Below are 25,594 nucleotides of genomic sequence, written 5' to 3' on the forward strand. Positions count from 1 at the left end.
TTCCAGATGGATGGAATACTCTTGGAATTCTTCGTCGTTAGGTAGGTACATATATTTCCTAGTAAATTGACCTGGGAAAGCGAAATAGACCAAAGGATAAATCTAACTTAAGAGAGAGAGAGATGGGGTTTAACGTCCACTCGACACAAACTAGGTCATTTCGGGACTAACATATGGTTTAATTTTATTTCAATAATTCGCTTGCGCATAGGGGTCTTTAGCAGTAGGAGGAAACCGGAGGACCCGGAGAAAACCCACGAAGTTGGATAGGCGACCCTACTCCTTGTCACGTACAACCGGGGATTCGAAACCACGCCAGTCGACTCAATGACAGACTTTATGATACAGCGCGCGCACGCTAACCATTCAGCCATCCAACCCCCCAAATCTAACTTAAATTTTAAAAGTTAAGTACTAGCTAAAAAAAAAAGTTTAGAAAAGGCATTAAGATTTTAAAATAATCAAATTAAGAAAATTTAATTATTTGAGTTAAAATAAGGACAAAAGTAAGGTTTAGGTTTAAACGTGTGTAATTGTCTATTAAGGTACGGTAAGAAAAAAAGGCAATTTATCCCAAATTGCCGAGCTCGCCCCTCCAAGGTACATTTTTAGTCACGAATCCCGTGTGGCTGTATAAAAACCATATTATACCATGTGGATCATGGGGGTTGTGGACCCTCAATAGGTCACAATTTTTACCGATTGTAACTCAACTTAAAAGACGCGTTTATTTTCAAAATATCTCGGTTCGTGTCGATATTGGCACAAACAGGGCCGTACCCTCCTGGATTTATAATCCCGATCATTGTACGAAATGTCACATTTTTAGCCTGTGGACCCTCTAATGTCACAACTTTTAGTTGATTTTAAAACCGTTCAAATATATCACTTCCCGTCAAAATGGCGAGAGAGAGAGAAATGGACTTGCACGTCCATTCGACACAAATAAGGTCATTGTGGATCTAACATATGGTTCAATTTTATTTCATTAATTAGCCTGCGCGTAGGTGTCTTTTGCAGTTGGATGAAACCGGACGACCCTACGTCTTAATGTCACATTCAAGCGGGGAATCGATGCCACGCCATTTGATTCAATGACAGAACTTGTGATTTCACGCGCACATCAAAATGGCCGCTCAGCTTTTCGCAATTATTGTAAAGCATGTGTATTTTGTACACGAGGAGCAGTCCATTTGCTGATTACACTTTTTAGCTTGAATACACTATTTTGCCTATAACGTTTTTTAGGACTTCGAATTCTGTCTTATGGTTTGGATTGTTCGTACTTGGTTTTATTTTATGTAATACGCTCGGCAAACCTCGGCAGATTCCGTTACTCTACCTCGGCAAGTGATATTTACATCCCACTTCTACTCGTTGCCACTGACAACCTTTGATAAAACTGTCCTGTTTAATTGCAATACATGCTTAAAAGTATCCGTGTATCAGAAATGTACAGAAAGAGTACTGATCATTTCTGATACACGGATACTTTTATACCGTTTTAGATATCTATCAAGCAATAAGTAGCGGACGTTTAGTCCGACCCAGATCGCAATTGATAACGAGGCTCTAACCGATGTACATGAAACAACTAGTCAAAATCATAGTAACAAAAGATAATGGGGGGAACTACATGGCAGTTCAAAAACATATACAATGACAGTAAATTAACATAACAACATATTACAAAAATCAATTATTATACATACCAATTGGCATCTATTTCATAATTTGGTTTGATTTATATTAATATGCAAAATATATAAATTAGAATATTGAATAATTATTTTAATTAATTGTGATTATAGAAGGCAGTTCTCTTGCTGGACACTTCACAGGCATTGAAAATAAGCAGGATGAAAAAAAAATGCCTAGAAAGTCATAAACTTTATTACAAATAAATTTCAACGGAAGAACCATCCGCAGATGCATACTTTCACCAGGAATGACCCACGTTTCGCATTTCCTTTACACTACATTTAATAATATCGCAGTCCTCTACGCCATAGACATTGTTTTGACGATGTGGTCTAAACAAACACGTGATTGTATCATAGCAAGACGCACGTGTAAATACTACTCAGGTCGTCTCTCCACTGCGAAATCATTCTACCATGAAATGTAACGTGAGGCTCAGAAAGGTATAAATAATGAAATAACAGAAAGTATTTGTCACTTTTCCGTTGAAACGACTCGATAATAAATACTATTTTTCACATTTTGCTTCACAATACTCGATAGAAATGTGATGTAAGTAACTTATTAGTACCTTTCCTCGGTGTATCTGTGAATATCAGGACAGTTTTGGTCGGGAGCCGCCTCGGCTGGGCCCCTCGACCAAAAGTGTCCTGATATTCACCGATACACCTCGGAAAGTGTGCTAATAACTATACGTACCTACGCCTATACAGTTGCGATGCGGCACCGGTTTACTTATTAGGAAAACTTGCCACTTTTAAAAAGAAGTTATTAAAATTGCGTCGTTCGAAGCGTGTGTAGAATTTTCGGTGCAAAGTTGTCCTTGTTTGAAGAAAATAGGATAAACTTGAAAGAAAAACAGCTTCAGACTTTGAAATATTTGTATGATAAACCATTCTTCAAAGGCGTCGTCATGGGCAACGCGGTTCGTAATCCGGGAACTTGAAGTAGGCTAGATGTAGGGTACTGGGCCCTTATTCACGAAAACTTAAACTAAGATCAAATCGAAATTTTAAGAAATACTGCAACTTCATTGGATATATGCAAATTGATTTACTGGTCAGCCAATCGAATTGCAGTATTTCTTAAAATTTCGATTTTATCTTAGTTTAAAGCGGAAATTGCAAATTTTCAAGTTATATTTTTAAAATGTATTAAAATAAAGCCTTAAAATAGATGGTATCCATAAACAGTCCTACCTTGTTAAAGAATAATCCTATTAATCCTATAATTCGCTATTGTCAGCTGAGAAATTGGCAAAAATATCATTTTTAACTTCAAATTCCAACGTTGGAAAATGGCTGCCCCATGTTGTCAATAGCAAAACAGGGGAGGTAATTGTGTTGTTATTTCCTGTGTCATACATTTTTAAGGGTGGGAAATAATGCCCATGATCGTATAATAGTGATTTGATAACCTATTGAGCAAAAGACATAGAAATAATTATGTTTTGACTTTCTTAGAAAATTTGAAATTCTCGCTTTAAGTTTTCGTGAATAAGGGCCCTGGAATCTGCTGAGGTTTGTCGACTGGCATTTATTACAAAGGTTGTGTACCCTCCAGATGCCACAATTATTGTCCGAATTAGATGAAACTTAAATTTGTAGTCTGCAGGTGTGCCCCCGGCCTTGTGTGCAAAATGTGAAATATGTAGAAAGTTTGTGGATCCTCCAGAGGTGACAATTTTTGTCCGATTATAATGACATTTCTTGGTAAGTTCGATTTTGGTACGCATCAGACCAATCAGACCCTCCATTCTTATAGGCTATAGACTACCCTCATAACAACATGATGTTAAATTTACGTAAAGTTTACGTAAAAATGGTCAATCAGTTTACCATCATTTTGCTCATCTTTTTAACGATAATTTTACGTCAGGAAATGACGGTAATCCAACGTAAACTTTACGTCATTTTTACGCTATATTTACGTCATTTTCTGACGTACATCTAACGATCAATGTTAACTAGATATGCATTTTACGGAAAATGTGAAATATGTATGAAGTTTGGTGGCCCTCCAGGAACTACAACTTTGTCCGATTCAGATGAAACTTTACAAATCAGTTCGATTTTGGTGCGTATCATCACCCGACTTTTATTTACAAATGTGTGATGCACTCCCTTTTCCCAATCTATATCTTGCAAAACGTGGGCGTATCTTGTATGCATGCGAACTATGACATCCAAGAAGAACATTCGCTGATCGACAACAGACATGTTTCAAAATTTCCCGTTTTGTAAACCGAAAGTAAATGACATAACAAAACGCAAAATTAAAGGAAACATTTTATTAAAAACACTATACGTTCCTTGACTTAAAAGTCAAAAAGTAGCAATGGCCCATTAATTACCTTAATCTATCCAGAGATCATTTTCCATTCGTTGTTCCTATATTGCAGGGCTTTCTTTTCGTCTCAAATGTTATATAAAGTATTATTTAGATATTTATTCACATGTCAAGCCTATAATCAACCCTCTAGATCATCGGATGGTCGATATTTGAATGATTTAGAACACCAAGAAAAATTAACACGCTATGGATGTGGCATAATAAAATATATTTTATTGTTTGAAAATCTATGAATTTGGTATAATAAAATATATTTTATTGTTAAACAATCTATGGACGTGGAAAACAGTATAATTAATGGATGACAATTCTTGGAATATACAATAAAAATATATTTTATTGTTAAACAATCTATGGATGTGGAAAACGGTATAATTTATGGATGATAGTTCTTGGAATATACAATACAACATATTTAATTATGACTATTTTTGAATTTGTATTTATGATACAATATATTAACAGTGAGGCTATTCTTTAGATATATGGCAGGGTGGGTGGGGGTGGATGGCTGAATGGTTAGCGCTTAGCGCGTGCATGCTGTATCATAAGCTCTGTCATTGAGTCAACTGGCGTGGTTTCGATTCCCCGGTTGTACGTGACAAGGAGCAGGGTCGCCTGTCCAACCATGTGGGTTTTCTCCGGGTCCTCCGGTTTCACCCCACTGTTAATGAAATTGAACAATGTGTTTGTCCCGAAATGACCTAGTCTGTGTCGAGTGGACGTTAAATCCATTTCTTTCTCTTCAGATATATGATACAATATAATAGTAGTGTTACTATTCATAGATATATGATATATATTAATTGTGTAACTATTCATTGATATATTAGTAGTGTTACTATTCATAGATATAATATGATAAAATACACGAAAGTCTCACTGCATTATTTAAGTGCAATATGAATCCCTTGTAAAAAAAACTATAACAAGACATGTATTAAGAGATAATATGGCTGGTTAAACAAAGTACATTATACTATATTTAGAGATGAAATGACTGGTTAAACAAGACACGTGGTCCTATATTAAGAAATGAAAAGGCTGTTTAAACAAAACATTACACAATATTATATTAAGAGACAAATATACAGATGAGGGAATGGCTCATCGATAGAAATACACAATACTATATTAAGAGATAATAAGACCGGTTAAACAAAATACATGATACTATATATATTAAGTGATAAATTTACAGATGAATACATGATTCTAAATTAAGAGATAAAAAGGCTGTTTAAACAAAATACATGATACTATATTAAATGATAAATATACATATGAGGGAATGACTCATCTATAGAAATACGTGATTCTATATTAAGAGATAAAATGACTGTTTAAACAAAACACATGATACTATATTAAGAGATGAAATGACTGGTTTAACAAAATACATGATACTATTAAGAGATGAAATAAACAGAGGAAGAAATGACTGTTTGATGGAAACATAATAATATGAGAAGATGAAATAATACCGATAGGGTGACAGAAATGGAGATTAAGATATTTGTGTAACAGAGAACCTTAGATTATGACATAGAATGAGAGATTATATTTATTGATAAATATATTGTTTTCGTGATGCTCGGATACTGGATGGTAGTTATCTACGTTATTCACAACCAATACACTAGAAATCGAGTATGCAAGCAGGCCACAGGATTTTATTTTCTTACTATTATATCGTCATATCACTCGGCCGTCATGTGAGAACTTCCTGATAAGTCAACTAGAACTAACAGTAAATGTACTATACAAAACTATACAACTTACATGTATTATACAACACTATAGAACTAACAGTAACTGTATTATACATGTATTAACATGTAGTAACTGTAATATACAACTCTATAGAACTTATATGTAGTAACTGAACTATACAACTCTATAGAACTTACATGTAGTAACTATACAACTCTATAGAACTTACATGTAGTAAGTGAATTATACAACTCTATAGAACTTACATGTAGTAACTGTATTATACAACTCTATAGAACTTACATGTAGTAACTGTATTATACAACACTATAGAACTTACATGTAGTAACTGTACTATACAACTCTATAGAACTTACATGTAGTAACTATACTATACAACTCTATAGAACTTACATGTAGTAACGCTAGCCTGGAGGTCGGGTGTTCGATCCCTGCATTGGCCGAGAAAGTTCATCCAGATTTTCCGGCGTGGTTTCCCCTTGTCAGTGATGCAGGACGGAGGGCCTGACAAGGACAGCTGTCTAGTCATTTGTGGAACTTTGTACAAGATCCCCCCTCTCTCTCTCTCTCGTACACGATTGTCAAAACCATAGCTACACCTGATACGACTATAATATTGGTGTAGTGGTTATTTTTATATATTCTAAAATTAAGATATTTAATACGATCTCGAATCTGACGTCATTCTGGTGCTTTTTATTGTTCATGTGACATGTCTGTGTTCACTTACGAATTAAGAGGAACCCGCGTTATTTCAAACACCCAACTGTACAACCTAAGGTCGACAACCTAGTTCAAATTTCTGCGTTAAGGTCTTGTCCAAATATTTGTTCTGACTATTTTCTTACAGGATATTACAGGAAAAGTTTTTTCAAGGTTGACATATTGTAATCTTTGCGCCTTTAAAGATAAGGAACCTAATCTTTTCTTGTTGTTGAATCTTTGTTTTAAAACACCAGAGTAAAGCTGTCATATTGTCATCGTCAGTATAATTTACATCGTATCCTGCATCATTGACTAAAACTTTTACTGTGTCTAGTGTACCCAGGTAACAGCTGTGATGTAGAGGAAAACTACATTTATCAGAGTCGCCATCATCCATAAAGAAATCTTTATATGGTCGACAAATTATTATCATAGCACCCTTTGAAATCAGAAAACTGACCTTTTCCATCTGTTGAATCTCTGAGTCGAAACAAAATAATAATAATGGGATATCATTGTCATGTGACTGATTGACATCTAGCCCTACTTCATTCACTAGATATTCCACAGTTTCAATAGTACCCTCTTTACAACTAACATGCAGTAAACTCGTATTATTGTTATCTACGGCATGTAAACTTACCCCTTTTGAAGACAAGAATTTGAGTTTCATGATAGAATTTATCGTAGAGATAGAACAGCAGATAGCTGGTGTCCAACCATTATTGTTTTTATGGTTGATATCCAGCCCTATTTCATTCACCAGATATTCAACAGTTTCAGTATTACCCTCTAGACAACTAGCATTCAGTAAACTCATATTATCGTTATCTACGGCATGTAAACTTACCCCTTTTGAAGACAAGAATTTGAGTTTCATGATAGGATTGATGTTAGAAACAGAACAGTACATAGCTGGTGTCCAACCATTATTGTTTTTATGGTTGATATCCAGCCCTATTTCATTCACCAGATATTCAACAGTTTCAGTATTACCCTCTAGACAACTAGCATTCAGTAAACTCATATTATCGTTATCTACGGCATGTAAACTTACCCCTTTTGAAGACAAGAATTTGAGTTTCATGATAGGATTGATGTTAGAAACAGAACAGTACATAGCTGGTGTCCAACCATTATTGTTTTTATGGTTGATATCCAGCCCGATTTCATTCACCAGATATTCAACAGTTTCAACAGTACCGCCTAGACAACTAACATGCAGTAAACTACTATTATTGCTTTCCACAGCGTGTAAACTTGCCCCTTTTGAAGACAAGAATTTGAGTTTCATGATAGAATTTATCTTAGACATAGAACAGTTGATAGCTGGTGTCAAACCATTATTGTCTTTATGGTTTACATCCAGTCTGATGTCATTCACCAGATATTCAACAGTTTCAACAGTACCGCCTAGACAACTAACATGCAGTAAACTCATATTATTGCTTTCCACAGCATGTAAACTTACACCCTTTGAAGACAAGAATTTGAGTTTCATGATAGAATTTATGTTAGAAATAGAACAGTCCATGGCCGGTGTCCAACCATTAATGTCTTCATGGTTGACATCCAGCCCTATTTCATTCACTAGATATTCAACAGTTCCAATGGTACCCCCTTGACAACTAACCTGCAGTAAACTCATATTAATGTTATTTACAGTGTGTAAACTTGCCCCTTTTGAAGACAAGAGTTTGAGTTTACTAATAGGATTTATTTTAGAAATAGAACATCCCATTACTGGTGTCAAACCATTATTGTCTTTATGGTTGACATCCAGCCCTATTTCATTCACCAGATATTCAACAGTTCCAATGGTACCCCGTTGACAACTAACCTGTAGTAAACTCATATTATTGTTATTTACAGTGTGTAAACTTGCCCCTTTTGAAGACAAGAATTTGAGTTTACTGATAGGATTTATATTAGAAATAGAACATTCCATTGCTGGTGTCAAACCATTAATGTCTTTATGGTTGACATCCAGCCCTATTTCATTCACTAGATATTCAACAGTTTCAACAGTACCCCAGTGACAACTAACATGCAGTAAACTATTATTATTGTTATCTACAGTGTGTAAACTTGCCCCTTTTGAAGACAAGAATTTGAGTTTACTGATAGGGTTTACTTTAGAAATAGAACATTCCATAGCCGGTGTCCAGCCTCTACTGCTTTTATGGTTGACACCAAGCCCGATTTCATTCACCAGGTATTCAATAGTTTCAGTAGTACCACAAGCAGAACTAAAATGCAGTAAACTGTTGTTATTGTTGTCTACTACACGAAAACTTACCCCCTTTGCAGACAGGATTTTGAGTTTCTTGATAGAATTTATGTTAGACATAGAACAGAACATAGCCGGTGTTTTACCTTTATTGTTTTCGTGGTTGACATCCAGTCCGATTTCATTCACCAGGTATTCAACAGTTTCAACAGTACCGTCTAGACAACTAACATGCAGTAAACTCTTATTATTGTTATCTACAGCGTGTAAACTTGCCCCTTTTAAAGACAAGAATTTGAGTTTACTGATAGGATTTATGTCAGAAATAGAACAGTCCATAGCTGTTGTCCAACCACTATTGTCTTTATAGTTGACATCCAGCCCTATTTCATTCACCAGATATTTAACAGTTCCAATGGTACCCCCTTGACAACTAACCTGCAGTAAACCCATATTATTGTTATTTACAGTGAGTAAACTTGCCCCTTTTGAAGACAAGAATTTGAGTTTACTGATAGGATTTATGTTAGAAATAGAACATTCCATTGCTGGTGTCAAACCATTAATGTCTTTATGGTTGACATCCAGCCCTATTTCATTCACCAGGTATTCAACAGTTTCAACAGTACCCCAGTGACAACTAACATGCAGTAAACTATTATTATTGTTATCTACAGTGTGTAAACTTGCCCCTTTTGAAGACAAGAATTTGAGTTTACTGATAGAATTTCTGTTAGACATAGAACAGTACGTAGCTGGTGTCCGACCATTATTGTCTTTATGGTTGACACCCAGCCCGACTTCATTTATAAGATATTCCACAGTCTGAGGTGTACCTAAATTACAACTAAAGTGAAGTAAACCACGGTTTTCATCATCAACAACATGCAAGCTACACCCTTCTGACAAAAAGAACTTGAGTTTTTTGACAGGATCGATATCCGACACCACAGAATAAAATACAGGAGTGCGGCCATCATCGTCTTTTTGAGTTATGTTTAATCCTATTTCATTCACCAAATAACGGACTGTGTCAATGGAACCTAATCTACAACTGAGGTGGAGAACACTAAGACTATTGTCATCTACTACATTAAAATCCACGCCTTTATTGTGTAAAATTCTCATCTTATCAACAGAAGAACAGCAATTGAATAAAATATTCCCAACCAAATTATTAATATGTATTTCATTTATAGTATTTAAAATAGATCTAAACATGGAGTCATTCATTAACTGTGTTGATTCAAGAAGTATGCTATGGATATGCTTGTTCAGGGTATCAAGAGATGGCAGCCTGTTAATTAGTAATTCGAAACACTTTCTGTCAACATTAGCTATTACTTCTAGTAATGGGATTCGGCCGAGGTTATCAGCCTCGTGTAATAGTGACCCCGCTTGGATTAACTGATTTAGAACATCGGTTCTACCACCAAATAAGCTGCTAATATTATGAATTGGTAATCTGCCTATATTATCCTTCACATTAACTTCCGCGCCTTTGCTAATTAAAATTGATACAGTCTGTGGTTTGCCTCTCGCAACAGCCAGGTGAAGTGGCGTACTGCCACTTTCATCTCTAGCATTTACATCAAATGCTTTGCCTATCAAAAAGTTAATTATTTGACGATTGTCATGATTTGAATTACAAGCATTGTGAAGAATTGTTCTTGACTTAGTATCCCGCTTGCTTTTGTCGAAGTTTTTAAAATTACTGATATATTCGACAATGTCGAATTTATCTGAGTAAACCGCTAAATGTGGTAAGGCCAAACAATCTCCGATTTTCTTTTCTTTTAAAAGATTAATTTTTTCGATTGGGTCATGCATCGAAACAGCAGCGAGACCGATGATATCCCATCCCATATCTGTTTTTTCCTCAACTAATTCGGGAAGCTGATTATGAAAATAAGAGAGTGCTGCTTCGAGACATCTCATGTCTCCATGAAGTGTGATGTAATGAAGAAAATTGCCACTTTCTTGTATATCACGAATATCTCCCAAATTTATACATTGTGTGTCGTGCAATAAATTGGCTATACCATCCATACCAAGAAAACGTGATAAAAATTTATAGTCAATGAAAGCAGGATGGCTGACGATATCAGCATTCTGATCATGTAATTCTTTAATACATCGCATTAAAAGGTCATCGTAATGAATGTCACGGATTAAAATGCATCGCTCTTCTTGGTGGTTTGTTCTAACCAATGCCATCAATAGTTCAAAAGAACAGTATTGTAAAGCCATTTCCATACATTTATCAGAAAGATGGTGTAAAAATGGAGCCTCAACAAAGTCTCGCAATGAAAATATTTTCATATAATTTTCTTCAATGTATTTGATGAATGTATCTGAAAGTTCATTGAGTTTACGCTTAGCAACTTTCAGTTCAAATTCTTTGCATACTACTTTACAAACTGTCGAAATTACTGACTCAACTCTCTCGGAAGATCTTTGTTTAAGGTCTTTTTCTGAAACAGTATGCAAACAAAATACTAGCAGTAATGTAGCATATATATATTCATTTTCCTCCCAAAACGTTTCTAATTCCAAAAGAAGAAAATCATGCGAACTTATTAAACCCTCCGGTAATTTATCATTCATTAACTTGCCACATAAACTAACAATTGATGGAAAACCGAAGCAGTCAATAATTTTGGAAATTATCTTATAAGAAGTAACTCCATAAAAATCTAAAATACGGCCCTTTTCTTCATCGCTTAATGATAATTTGCTTTTATGAAGAAATATTTGAGTTGTCTTTGCAATATCATCCACAAATAAATCATATTTGTCTAACTGATATTTAGAAGAACGGTAAATATAATCTCTCATTATATAAATGATAACTAAATTGCCTCTTTCTTTATTAATTCGAAGATTACCTAAATGAGTGGGCCATTTATCAATACGTGCCTGTAATTTATTAAATCTACCATACATGTCATCGATGATATAAAGATACTTATCATCTTCAAAGTTCACTTCCTTTAAATCATCAAGGTCATTAATCAACAATGGTTTATATTCTGGATGTTCTTCAATGAATTGATTTGCTATCATCATTGATAGCGTCGTTTTACCATCTCCAGCAGCTCCTATTATTCCTAGGATGTGATGACTCCTGAGTATCTTCAAACCTTCACCAAGAGCACGAGTCTTTACATATTCTTTTTCATTAACATCTTCAAGGGTGGTGAGTGCTTTGTCTGAAGAGAAACATTTAACATGAAATTATGAGGTATACAACAGTTCACAACAAATGTGAAAAAGAGCTTTCAAATACAGTGGCCTCTATAACATTGACCAAGTGTTCGGCTAAGGGGGCATAAAATAAACGGGCTCGCGGAAAGTTGATTATCGTTTTCTCATGCTTTAAACAATTTAAAAAAAAAAAAAAAAAGGTTGAGTGCAGGGGGACTGGACCACACACAAAAGATTACACAAGACAAACCAATCTGTTTGACAGAGGTATAGCGAAATGTTTTTAACATGTGACATCACATCACGGGTCGTCAATCATTGGCTCAATGGCGCGTGCATTGTTTACATAAGACGTCACTGGTCCAGGCAGAATGGCGCCTTTTACTCGTTTTACGTTTACACTAAATAAGAAATATTTATTTTTCTAATACATAAAATATAAATGTCGTCACATTGAAGGAAAATATCTTGAAGGAAACCGTTAAAATTTAATTTTAAGGAACAGATAGATATTATTTAATTGTATCATTGCGCAAAATGTGAAATGAAATGGGGTTTAACGTCCTACTGTTCTGCTATGATACTGGGCTAATGAAGACGGGCATACGCCATACAGTGGGCTATGATGGAAATTTTGCCCGGGCAGCGGCACTATCGCCTACTGTTATGTCGAATTCCAACTGCTAAGGGATCTTGTACGTGCACGCCAATGTATACACGGGACCTCGATTTTTCGTTCATACGAATGACTAGATAGCTGTCCTTGTTACGCCCTCCGTCCTGCATCACTGACAAGGGGAAAGCACGTCGGAAAATCCCGATGAACTTTCTCGGCCAATGCTCATAAATGTAATCAGCTATATACATGAAAGACATGTCAAACTTGGTATGTTGAAGAAATGGAAGTTTCGAAATTTCTATTAGAATACGCAATAGTGTTCCTTCCTTGACAGTGCATTTAACACAAGCCAACAGTGAGGCTGATGTCCCCCGCCGAAATCCCAAAATAAATAGATGACACATTAATTAATCGCACAGATTATCAACTATACACTAAGTTTCACCACTCTCTATCAGATAGAATCAAGATTATCTTGTCCCAAAGCATCGGCCAATGAAATTGATTAGCTCTGCTTAGCTTCAGCTCGAAATGTTAATCATTGAACTTAGTCAAGACATACACCTAATGAACATCTACAACAAGTTTAAACATTCTAACTCAATTAAAAGCAGAGTTGTTATGTTCAAAAGTCTTGACCAATCAAATTGCTTATCGCGCCTTAGCCTAAGCAGAAAATTCTTAACATCGAACGTAGTCAAGGTAATGATATAATGAATCTATACTCGGCGTTTCAACACTCTCACTTAATTAAAACTAAAGTTATCGTGACCCAAAGCATCAACCAATCAGATTGCTTATCTCTGCTTACCGTAAGCAGACAATATTCATCATAGAACTCCATCCAGGCATTCAACTAATGAACGCCTACACCAAGTTTGAACATTCTAGCGCAATTAGAAGGAGAGTTATTGTGTTCCAAAGTCTTGACAAATCAAATTGCTTATCGCTCTGCTTATCCTCAGCGGAAAATGTTCATCATCGAACTTAGTCAATATATTGATGTAATAAAGCTATACACCAAGTGTCCGCACCCTCACTTAATTATAACTAAAGTTATCGTGTCCCAAAGCATCAACCAAGAAAATTGCTTATCTCGGCGTACCCTAAGCAGAAAATTCTCATCTTCGAACTCCATCAAGGCATTCACCTAATAGACACCTACGCCAAGTGTGAACATTCTAACTCAATTCGAATTAGAGTAAGTGTGTTACAAAGTCTCGACCAATCAAATTGCTCATCGCTCTGCTTACCCTGAGCAGAAAATGCTCATTATCGAACTTAGTCAAGGTATTAATTGATTAATGAAACTATACACCAAGTTTCATCACTCTCACTTAATTAGAACTAAAGTTATCGTGTCCCAAAGCATAAACCAATCACATTCCTTATCTCTGCTTACCCTAAGCAGAAAATGCTCATCTTCGAAGCATTGATCTAATAAACACCTATACCAAGTTTTAACATTCTAGCTCAATTAGAAAGAGAGTTATTGTGTCCCAAAAAGTGTGACGGGCAGACAGACAGACAGTCAGACAGACGGATGATAAAGAGATCGTATTCTAGAAAGTAACCAGCGGCTGTCAGGCAGGATACGCCCACATTTTGCAAGAGATGGATAGAGAACAAGCTAAACAAAACGCTTGATATACCAGATGTTTACACTATTTGCGTGGAGGGGCGACCATTTTGTCTGGCAGTTTTCTTCAGATTTTCACAAAATTTGAACTCAACCAACACTACGGTGTAACGGTGTTATAATAATACGTTTTTTTTAAAATCGGATAAAAATTATGACCTCTATAGGGACCACAAGCTAAAAACGCGATTTTTCGTACAATCAGGGGCCATAATTCAGCAAGTTACGATCCGATATGCGGGAATATCGAAAGGAACCAAGATCTTGGGGTTATAAACATGCATTTTAAGTTTCATCCAAATCGAATTAATATTGTGACCTCTAGAGGGTCCACAACCTTGATATACCATATTTTTACACTCTTAGAATACGAGAGGCGGCCATTTTGTCCGGCAGTTTTGGTCCGATTTTCACGAAATTGGAACTCAACCATCATTAGGGTGTAACGGTGATATACTTAAACGTTTTTTTTTTTAAATTGGATAAAAACTGTTACCTCTAGACGGACCACAGGCTTAAAACGCGATTTTTCATAGGATCAAGGGCCATAATTCAGTAAGTTACGATCCGATGTGCGCGAATATCGACAGGAACCAAGATCTTTGTGATATAAGCATACATTTAAGGTTGGATCAATATCGGAACAAAATTGTGGCCTCTAGAGGGTCTACAACCTTGATATACCACATATTTACACCATTTGCGTTATACGAGGGGTGGCCATATGGATAAGAATTGTGACCTCTAGAGTGTCCACAAACAAATTGTGGACGGACGGACGGACAAGGGCGACGACAATATACCAGATGAAATTGTGGGCGTACTGTCTACATGTAAAAACCTACCTTTCATTGTCCTCAATCGTGAACTATCCACGCTCTTTTTACCTGACATAGATGTAAATATTAAACATTCACTATATACACGTATATATGTTACAGTCAACCTGTGTAATCGGTCATTTCACGTAATGACTAAACAAATCAGTCATTTCGCGAAGAGCCTGTGAGCACCTGCAATACGTGTAATGACTGAAAAATCCAGACATTACACGAAATGACTAAAATTCCTACCTTCTTTTTACACTTAATGCCTGATTGCAGATTTTGCAAATCAGGCAATATGTGTAGGCCTAACACATAAAAGGACAATGTTGTCATTGTCTGATGGACACATCTGTTCATTTTAAAGGTTATAGAGGTCACAATTATTATCCGATTAAAAAAAACGTTTGGATATATCACCGTTACACTGTAATTTTGTCTGAGTTTGAATTTCATGAAAATTGGACCAAAACTGCCAGACAAAATGGCAGCCCCTCGTTTTTAGCTTGTATATCCTCTAGAGGTCAGGATTTTGTGAAAATCGGGCCAAAACTGCGAGAGAGAGAGAGAGAGAGAGAGAGAGAGAGATATGGGGTTTAACGTCCACTCGACACAAACTAGGTCATTTCGGGACTAACATATGGTTCAATTTTATTTTAATAATTCGCTTGCGCGTAGGGGTTAGCAGTGGGAGGAAACCGGAGGACCTGAAGAAAACCCACGAGGAAACATGTAATACATGTTTATAACCCAAAAATATTGGTTACTTTTGATATTCGCGCATATCGGATCGTAACTTCCTGAATTATGGCCCTTGATTGAACCAAAAATCACGTTTTTAGCTTGTGGCCCCTGTAGAGGTCACAATTTTTATCCGATTTAAAAAAAAAACGTGTGAATATATCACCATTACACACTAAGATCTTGATTCCTTTTAAAAATCGCGGATACCGAACTTCACTTTTTGGATTATGGCCCCTGATTATTCGAAAAAAATCGCATTTTTAGCTTGCAGATTCTCTAGAGGTCGCAATTTTTTCCGATTTTAAAAACCATTTAAATACATCACCATCCAACAATAAATAAGGCTAAATTCGAATTTCTGGAAAAGTGAGATGAAACTGCCCGACAAAATGTCCGCTCTTTGTACGCAAATTGTGTAGAAGTGTGTAATACATATTAAAACATATCTTTATATCCCAAAGATCTCGGTCCCTTTCGATATTTGCACATTTCAGGCCATAACTTTCTGGATTATTGCTCCCGATTGTACAAAAAAAACGCGTTTGTTTTTGGCTTGTTCTCTATCCATCCTTTGGAAAATGTGGGCGTATCCTGCCTGGCAGCCGCTGGTTATCCGATTTTGAAAGTTATGGTCTGAAATTTTTAAATATCAAAAGAACTGAGATCCGTGTGATTTAAAGATATGTTTTAAGTTTCATCAAAATCGGATAAAAAGTCAGGTGTTAATGAACAGGTGTTTTCACATCCCAGTGGCTCTGTTTCATCCACTAATAGTCATACTTGTTTTAATTGAGTTTCTAATCTGTGGCTTCCCTTAAATGACTGTCCCCAAGCGGTTTCACACAAGAGACTTCTTCTTAAGCCCCTTGCACATGACAATAAAGATTGTCTACGATATCACCCCCGGTGGAAGTTGACGTTAAACTCCAGAGACGAACACACGAACGACAATAAAGGTATTACTTCGATGGAAGCGGACCTCCACAAACAACCACACAAACTACCAGTCAGGATTTTGCACCTCCAGCTAGCCAAGTTGATCCGCCGGTTGCTCAAAGTAAGTTATTTTAATGGTCCGTTAAACTCTAATGGATCATTATCTTGCTAACGTGTCGTTTGTTAACGATCCGTTAAATTTCATTATCCGTTAGCTAACGGATTGATTTAAGTTAATCCAAGAGAAGACTGTTTGTTCATGGCTGAATTTTAATTATTCAAATTCAATGTGAAATGAATTGAAATGAAATGGAGTTTAACGTCCTACTGTTCTGCTCCTAACCTGGGCTAATGAAGACGGGCATAAGCCATACAGTGTGCTATGAGGGAAATTTTGCCCGGACAGCGGCACTACGGCCTACTCTTATATCAAATTCCAACTGCCAAGGGATCTTTTACGTGCACGCCAATGTGTACACGGGACCTCGGTTGTTCGTCCCATCCGAACGACTAGACAGCTTTCCTTGTCAGCCCCTCCGTCCTGCATCACTGACAAGGGAGAACCACGCCGGAAAATCTGGATGAACTTTCTCGGCCAATCAAATTCAATGTACATGTATAACAACTTCATAGAAGTATTTACAAGAAACTGAAGACAGTGAGACAACTAACTCAGTAACTGTGCAGTCTGTTCACAAAACTTGATTAAAGACAAACAGACAACTATAGAATTTACTACAGAAAACACTATAGCTTAAATCTGTAGAAAAAATTATGAGATTTGCACTACAAAATATTTCTGGTCATTATTTCCTACAGACCCCCAAAATTAAGTAGAACACTATAGAATTTCATCCTATAGAAATTGGAATAGCTCCCCCAACGCCCAACCCTCTAGAATATCAATGATGCAGGTTTCAAGGGACGAATAGATGCAAATGTTTCAAAAACAATATCAAAATCAAAATGCTTCAACCGCTGTCATAGCAGTATGTTATGCAAAAACATGCGACTTTAGAGATAAACCAGTCAGAATTTTTGAAATAAAATGAGATTTGACAACTATATGCATATTTTTCTGCAATGTATGATTTAACGTTTGATTTGACGTCAAAAAATGGTTTACAGTGTATTTTTATAGGTTTAACAGCACTTCAGTCATTTCGCGTAATCCCCGACCATGATTTTTAGTCATTTCGTGTATTGACTGGAATTTTTAGTCATTGCACGTATTGCCTGATGCTCACAGGCATTTCACGTAATGACTGATTCTTTTAGTCATTACATGAAATGACTGGTTACACAAATTGACTGTAACATATATATATCAAAGACAATGTTAGCTTGTTTGGTTAATCATGGTGCAGTTTTTAATGAATTTGACAAGGATGTCTAAGGGAGAAAACTCCATTTGCATCCTTGACTCGAGCAGATGTGGGGGAGGGGGAATATCCAGCTTTCACTAAACCATTTTTTTTATATTACGAATGTTATCAAACTAAAGGGAAAGAAGGTTAGGCGTTGGGTTCGTTTTCCCAAATTTACAGATTAAATATTAACAAAGAAGTTGGTCGGGGCATTCACCAAAATAAACAGTTGCTGTCATTACGGTATAAGGAATAAATATGCAAAGTTCCGAGACGATCCATTTGGAATTGCAGCCTGTAGACGATAAACACAAAAATTAGACGTGGCTGTGCACTTGGGGTGGACATGGACCAATATCGATAGTTGCCGTCCTTAGGCTATAAGGAATACATATGCCAAGCTCCAAGACGACCCATTAAGAATTGCGGCCTGTAGGCAACACAAAGCCACACAAAGAAAAAATGTGTGTTGATCTCATCATTAGGATTGGGAATTCACCAGTAGTAAAGTAAAATATCTGGCCATGCAAAATAATACAAACATTTAATTTACTTACCAAATAAATCTTTATGCTCTTTCAAAAACTCGTTAAACCAAGGCGGGGTTGATCTATCAAAGTCCTATTAATATAAAATAGTTATATTAACGAAAAGCGTTCTTGGGTACCAACCACTTTTACATTGACGGACTGACCACACATATATATCAAGTAAAATATGAACCTATGTAACTGTAGATTTACATGTTAACAGAATTGAGAGAGAGAGAGAGAGTGAGAGAGAGAGAGAGAGAGAGACCACTACTATTATATTGTATCATATATCTGAAGAGAGAGAAATGGGGTTTAACGTCCACTCGACACAAACTAGGTCATTTCGGGACTAACATATGGTTCAATTTTTTTTTTCAATAATATGTTTGCGCGTAGAGGTCTTTAGCAGTGGAGGGAAATCGGTGGACCCAGAAAAAACCCACGAGGTAGGAAAGGCGATCTTACTCCTTGTCACGTACAACCAGGGATCGAAACCACGCCAGTTGACTCAATGACAGACCATATGATACAACGCGCACGTGCTAACCATTCGACCATCCAAACCCCCCCAGAGTTGATGGATATTTAATATGATTTATATGACGTTTAACAGTCCAGGTTTTGGTATATAATGGATGAGGGTCGGTGATAGAAATATACCAATCAATACATACCAGCGACCCTGTCAATAATTCATCTGTAGCCATACCTGGTTCGGCTGATCTATGAAAGCTGCCCTGTTAATATAAAATAGTTTTACATTGACAGACGGGCCACACATCTGTATTAAGTAAATTATAAACCTATATAATTGTATTAGATTTACATGTTAACAGAATTGATGGATATTTGATATGATTTATATGATGTTTAAAATCCAGGTTTTGGTATATAATGGATGGGGGTCGGTGATAGAAATATACCAATCAATACATACCTGCAACCATGTCAATAATTTATCTGTAGCCATACCTGGTTCGGCTGATCCATCTCTGCCAAAACCTGAAAGTAGAACATATTACAATTTATATTGAAAAAAACCTCTAGAAATAAAAAAAAAAATACACCACAACCACGAAACGGGTATCAAATATTCCAACTTATTTTCCCGCCTTTCAATCACAGAGTTGTTTAGGTCTCTCACTGCTCTCACAACCGCTAGTCATTCAATCAGCACATACCAAGCACTCAACACCATGGCTCGAGCAGATGCGCGTCCCATTGGCATTTTCTTGGAATCAAGTATTTTGCTAGTAAAATTGGGCGTTTCCATACCAGATGTGCCATACTTTTATTGGAAAAACCACCCGATAAATACTTTTGTGGTAATGCATCCTTTTCGTAAGGATTTGATATTTTTTTTATTTTTTGCAATGTCTATATTCTGTCTTTTCCGCAGGTTTATCTTGTAACATTAAACATCAAAGGATGACGTCACATCTGTATTTTAAATAAATATATTGTACATGTACCACTAATTATTCTTAAAATACAGATGTGACGTCATCCTTTGATGTTGGCATATCATTATTTCAAATAATGGTACGGGCAATGTGCAAAACGTACATTATTTATACTAGTTTAAATTTTGGACCCGTGTGACGCATTTCATTGCAAAGCATGTGCGAGTGTCTGTATTTTTAAGTTGTTTAATGGTCTTGAGCTTGAGACATTGCGTGATATATTGAAACAACACGAGTGACATTAAACCACACTTAAATAATGTCATTACATACTCTGACTGATTTAAACTCTTAGAGTCGTGACTAATTTTAATTAATTATAACTAACCTGGTTCCAATCTGAATACAGCATTAAAACATTTATTTGTATAAAGTGCTTCAAGGAATTTCTTATACCCCGTTTCACCGCGGTTTAAAAGAATATCTAACATTTCCCTGGTGGCTGCTATTTTACTACCCTGACTCATCTCTTCTCTCTTTATTTGTTCCACATCATCCTCACTGATGGCTTTATAATTAAACAAACTACACATTACATCCCTATAATCGTTTTTAATTTCGTCCGCGAGGAAATCATAATTGCCTCGTATCTTGCTGTACATGTCATCGGGTGGTCTCCCTTTTTCCACTTTGATATGCAGCTTTTCTGTAACCACCACTCTCTCCCGGGATCTGTCCTCGGGATTCCCACCCTTTGGTTCATGGACTTCTTTTAATTCTTTGTCTGTAATTGAACGTAAATATTTTTTTTACCTGTAGACTGACAACTGTCACGGTGACCGGTGTTGTAATAATGTTATTACTATATGTCGTCATATTTCATCTATGATCAAATTTGTATAACACTATCAACAAGTCGTCATATTTCATCTATGAAAATTTTTTATAACAATATCAACAAGTCGTCATATTTCATCTATGAAGCAAGTCGTGATATGAAATTTTTTGTAGATGACAAACTTTACAGATACGTTCCCGTGTACAAACTGGGTAATTTAATGATGTATTTGGACTAAAAACATATTCAAAATAATTAATCTTATCAAAATTTTGCTATAAATCGTTCTCAAAACAATGTTTACGCGAGGGAATACCCTGTTATAAAAATCCATTAAAACCTAGCATACACAAGACGATGTTGTCTTTAATTGCTATCCATTTATCATAAATATCGAAGCCTAATTAAATTCTCGGATTATCCACTGCCCACGTCTTTTTCCGTGATATTTATCTCAGAAAGTGTTGTACGTCTAACTCTTCATAAAGTTTATCAACATGTACATCACGCGCTCAATCTCCGCGTGCAATCTTTGACGTCACGCGAGCAGACATTAGGGAAACCCATACATTTTTGTCCTGTATACACTCCATATACACCAAATTTGCCATACTTTTATTGGAAATAACCACCCGATAAATATTTTTCTGGGAACGTATCTTTAACGGTATTTATATAAACTAATACGGTTTAAGTCTGAACAGAACTGGTTGTGAATTGACATTTAATTTTTAAAAATTCAATTTTATAACAATAAAATCAAAACTAACCTAATATTAATCGTCTAGCAGTTTTTGAATAGCCATTTTCTTTCAGTGCCTCAATAAATTGTCCATAAGCTGAGTCACCAGAGTTTAGAACAATATGTAACAATTCATCAGCAGCATCGGTTTTACTACCTTCTTTCTTTATTATTTTTAGATCATCTTCATCGAAGACACGTTTTTGAAACAATGAACGAGCAAGACCAACAGGGTCATGTTTAATGTCGTCTATAAGATCAGTAGAATTAGCCACTATCCTGTCATATTGGTCATCAGGAAGTTTTCCAATTACACGTGGCATTTTGTTGGCGTTTTTCAAATGCACATTAATTATTCTCTCAACAAGTATAGTGCATTATTCTCTCAACAAGTATAGTGCATTAGAATTATTCTCTCAACTAATATAGTGCATTATTCTCTCAAAATCAATGTTAACTTCAGTTTTAAATAGTTTGGTTTGACCCTTTCTTTTTCTTCGTTTCATTCTATACCTGAAAAGTAAAAAATAAAACATTTAAAGATGACAAATATAAGGAGGTTACATATTATATAAGATAGATTGCCAGGCAACAAAACACACGCCCACGGCAGCTAAGTCGTCCGAAAATTCAATATAAATTTGTCGGTTTAAGGTAAACATTGAGTTATGGTGTAATATCTCTGGCATGCTGAAATCAGTCCATATATAAACAAGGGAAGTAACTTTTTAAACATACATTATGCAAGAGCTAAAACTAGGTCATTTCGGGACTAACATATGGTTTAATTTTATTTCAATAATTCGCTTGCGCGTAGGGGTCTTTAGCAGTGGGAGGAAACCGGAGGACCCGGAGAAAACCCGGGAGGTGGAACAGCTTTAGGCCTGAAATGTTATCTAAATTATTAATTAGACATTAATTTACTTATCCAGACCATAACCAACTCTCGATGTCATCGCTAGCCTGCGATATTTACTGGATTAGAATCCGAACTGCTGTTCAACGCTCATTGATAATTAAATCAAAAAGTGGATAATCGAGACTATGTTTTTTTATCGTACTGACTTGAGTAATGATGATCGAAGCTAGGCCCAAAATTCAATCGCTGAATTCTCGGTTCAGAGTGGATCAATTTTACTGAAATTTTCAGCAAATTCCCTTTACATTATCTAGTTTTTAACTATTATAGTGAGAACTGCCAGCCCTTTACCTAATCCCCCATAATGTATCTTTAAGTTAATTATTCTATATATAAATTTAATGGAAATGGAGAAAACTCGACAGGTTTCCTCGGCTCATGCTGGACGGTGCAAACTATACATTTTAGTCTTGTACTTTTGTCGGTAGCGAGTTTATAAGATTCCCTAAATAGAACAAGGGCGTTTTATTTCAGTGGAAATTATATGAAATGTGGTTTAACGTTTTATTTAAATGGACAGTGACTAACGACAAGTACAATCTGTAATACAAATTCTTCCTCATTAAAACACAGGAATCTGACCTTCTATCCATCCGTATATATATATGCATACACCATGTCGTACCAGAAATGGTGTATGCATATATGTATATGGATAGAACTTCAGATTCCTGTGGTTAAAGTTATGTGACAAAAAATAGATGAGGTAGTTTTCTTCGGTTTAAAATTATGGAAGACCACACAGCTCTGTATTCAGCATTCTTTATTCTTATTTGTTAATTCACAGTTCGTAATTCTTATTTCTTAATTCATAGTCCTTAATACTTATTTCTTCACGTGTTGTCATATTTCGACATTTGTATAGTAAAATTAACATATGTGTGTAGTGTTTGTCTGTTTTAGGGGTGGGGTGGATAGCCGAATAGTTAGCGCGTGCGCCTTGTATCATATGGTCTGTCATTAAGTCAACTGGCGTGGTTTCGATTCCCCGTTTGTACATGATAAGGAGTAGGGTCGTCCGTCCAACACCATGGGTTTTCTCCGGGTCCTCTGGTTTCCTCCCACTGCTAAAGACCCCTACGCGCAAGAGAATTATTGAAATAGAATTGAACCATGTAATTAGTCCCGAAATGACCTAGTTTGTGTCGAGTGGAAGTTACCTCCTCTCTCTCTCTCTCTTTCTGAGCTCGTTATTTCTGAGCTCTACTACATCAAGGGATTTCGAAGAAATGTAAATAATACCCCAATTTATATATTTTATGCGCTTGAATTTTTATAAAAGAAATGTGGATTCACAGGAGATTGCAAATAATTGGGGAAATACGACCGATCGCGCCCCTATGCTAGTTACACCTAATCATGGACACGCATGGTGCCAAATGAGGTCATCTGCTCTATACTATCATACTGTGGACTTGACACTTATCGTGGTCTTTAACCTGTAAATAACCAGGTTTTTGTCCCCCCCCCCCCTTTTGACCACACGTGAGAAAAAAGACAATATAACCGTTTAAAGTTGATGTATGGTACACTATCATGATAGAACAGTCATTTACTAATGTGATCAACCGAGGAAGCATATTATGTTTTTTTTTAAATACCGACAAATTCATAGGGACTTAGTGTATGGTGAACGCCAACAACCGAATACTCATATCCGAGGACGTTACAAGAAGTGTATGTCAATAATATCCGAGAACGGGCCACCTTTTGACAACAGGGGCTACCCATTGAAAGGAAATTTTACATTAGACGGACGCAAATCCAATCTACCAATCCATTAGACGGCCGCAAACACGTTCATTGGACACCAGAAATCCCCCCTCCCCAAAAATTGATGAACCAAGCATTGGCGATGCCCGAAAAAAAAAAATGGCGTGCATACAGAAGAGTAATATTCTAGAGTGGCGCTAGACAATATTTATTAAACTGATTTTAAATACTTTGATCTTGTATCCATTTGTCAAATATAAGAAATTTACATTCCCGAAAAACAACGATCGATACCCAAAAACCGTCGCACAAAGCAGAGTGGCTCCAGATCAAAGCGTTATTGGGTTTCCGGCACTTTATTTTCTAAAATAATTTATGCTATTTTGGAGACCATTTGCCGTTAATGATAGCATTACAAGGTCGTCAGCAAAATGTGAATGGGAGATTGGAATATAATTTAACGTGTGGGAATCAATGGGATTTGTGGAATATTTGAAGTAGTCCTGCAAGTAATTAATATATATATATATTGAAAAGCATGGGACTAAGAACACATCCCTGTTTGACCCCTTGCACCGAATGTATTTTGTCAGAAAGATACCCATTATTATTTTTAATTATATACGGGAAAGTATCTTTAACCCGTCTGCCTTGAAAAATCGGGTTGATCAAATGTGCGAAGTTGTTACATGTTGTTCAAAGTTGTTATATTTTTCAGAATGTATAAATGAATTATAAAATGTAAGAAATTAAAAATTGCACTAATTATTATCGTAGTTTACCCGCTTAGATTGCTCGATATGATATCAGCATATTGCAACATGTAAGCTGGCGTCATACTCTAAAAGGCATGAGGTATTACCCAAATAATATAAATAGCAACGGTTGGTGAGCTAATTCTAAGAAAACCTTTTTATAATGCAAACATTTATGCATACCAACTGGGTCAATCTTGTAAATAAAACTACGGATTTAAAAAGCTAAAGACATTAGAACCGATGAAATGTAAAACACAACAGTGACATAAATAAAATGCTAGCTATATGAACTCCCCAAATGTGCAGTGGTATAAGGTGTTCAGTAAGAAAGTAGAGTGTCTCTCGTGGTAAAAAGATCTAATAGGAAGTAAATCAAAAGGATTAAAACGATATATTACAGGTACAATTTGATGACAATTTCAACGTTCTGGGAATCAAAAAGAACCATAATTAGGTACAAAACAATCTTGATAAAGAAACGTAACCGAAAATAAAATAGCTTACCGCGGCTTAAAATGTAAAACTTGTGATTTTAAAATTCCACATACTCACAAAATATGTCGTTATGTCACACAATGTATTTCTCGTAACTAAATACATGTACAACCCCGAAATCAACCAAGCCAACAA

At 36.0% G+C, this 25,594-nt stretch overlaps 1 protein-coding gene across 1 annotated transcript; it reads right to left on the reverse strand.

Annotated features, from left to right (window-relative positions):
• Positions 1–4,049: 4,049 nt before the first annotated feature.
• LOC126808845 (uncharacterized) lies at positions 4,050–25,594 on the reverse strand. The gene is made up of 8 exons (XM_050533871.2): positions 25,469–25,594; positions 21,603–22,087; positions 20,383–20,778; positions 19,529–19,593; positions 19,266–19,328; positions 18,616–18,679; positions 15,033–15,074; positions 4,050–11,934 (listed from the first exon to the last, which is right to left on the reverse strand). The coding sequence occupies exons 2-8, from the start codon at positions 21,895–21,897 to the stop codon at positions 6,659–6,661; spliced, it is 6,201 nt and encodes a 2,066-aa protein (XP_050389828.1). The 5' UTR covers positions 21,898–22,087; positions 25,469–25,594; the 3' UTR covers positions 4,050–6,658.

This window comes from Patella vulgata, chromosome 1 (genome assembly GCF_932274485.2).
Source record: "Patella vulgata chromosome 1, xgPatVulg1.2, whole genome shotgun sequence".
Taxonomy (NCBI): domain Eukaryota; kingdom Metazoa; phylum Mollusca; class Gastropoda; family Patellidae; genus Patella; species Patella vulgata.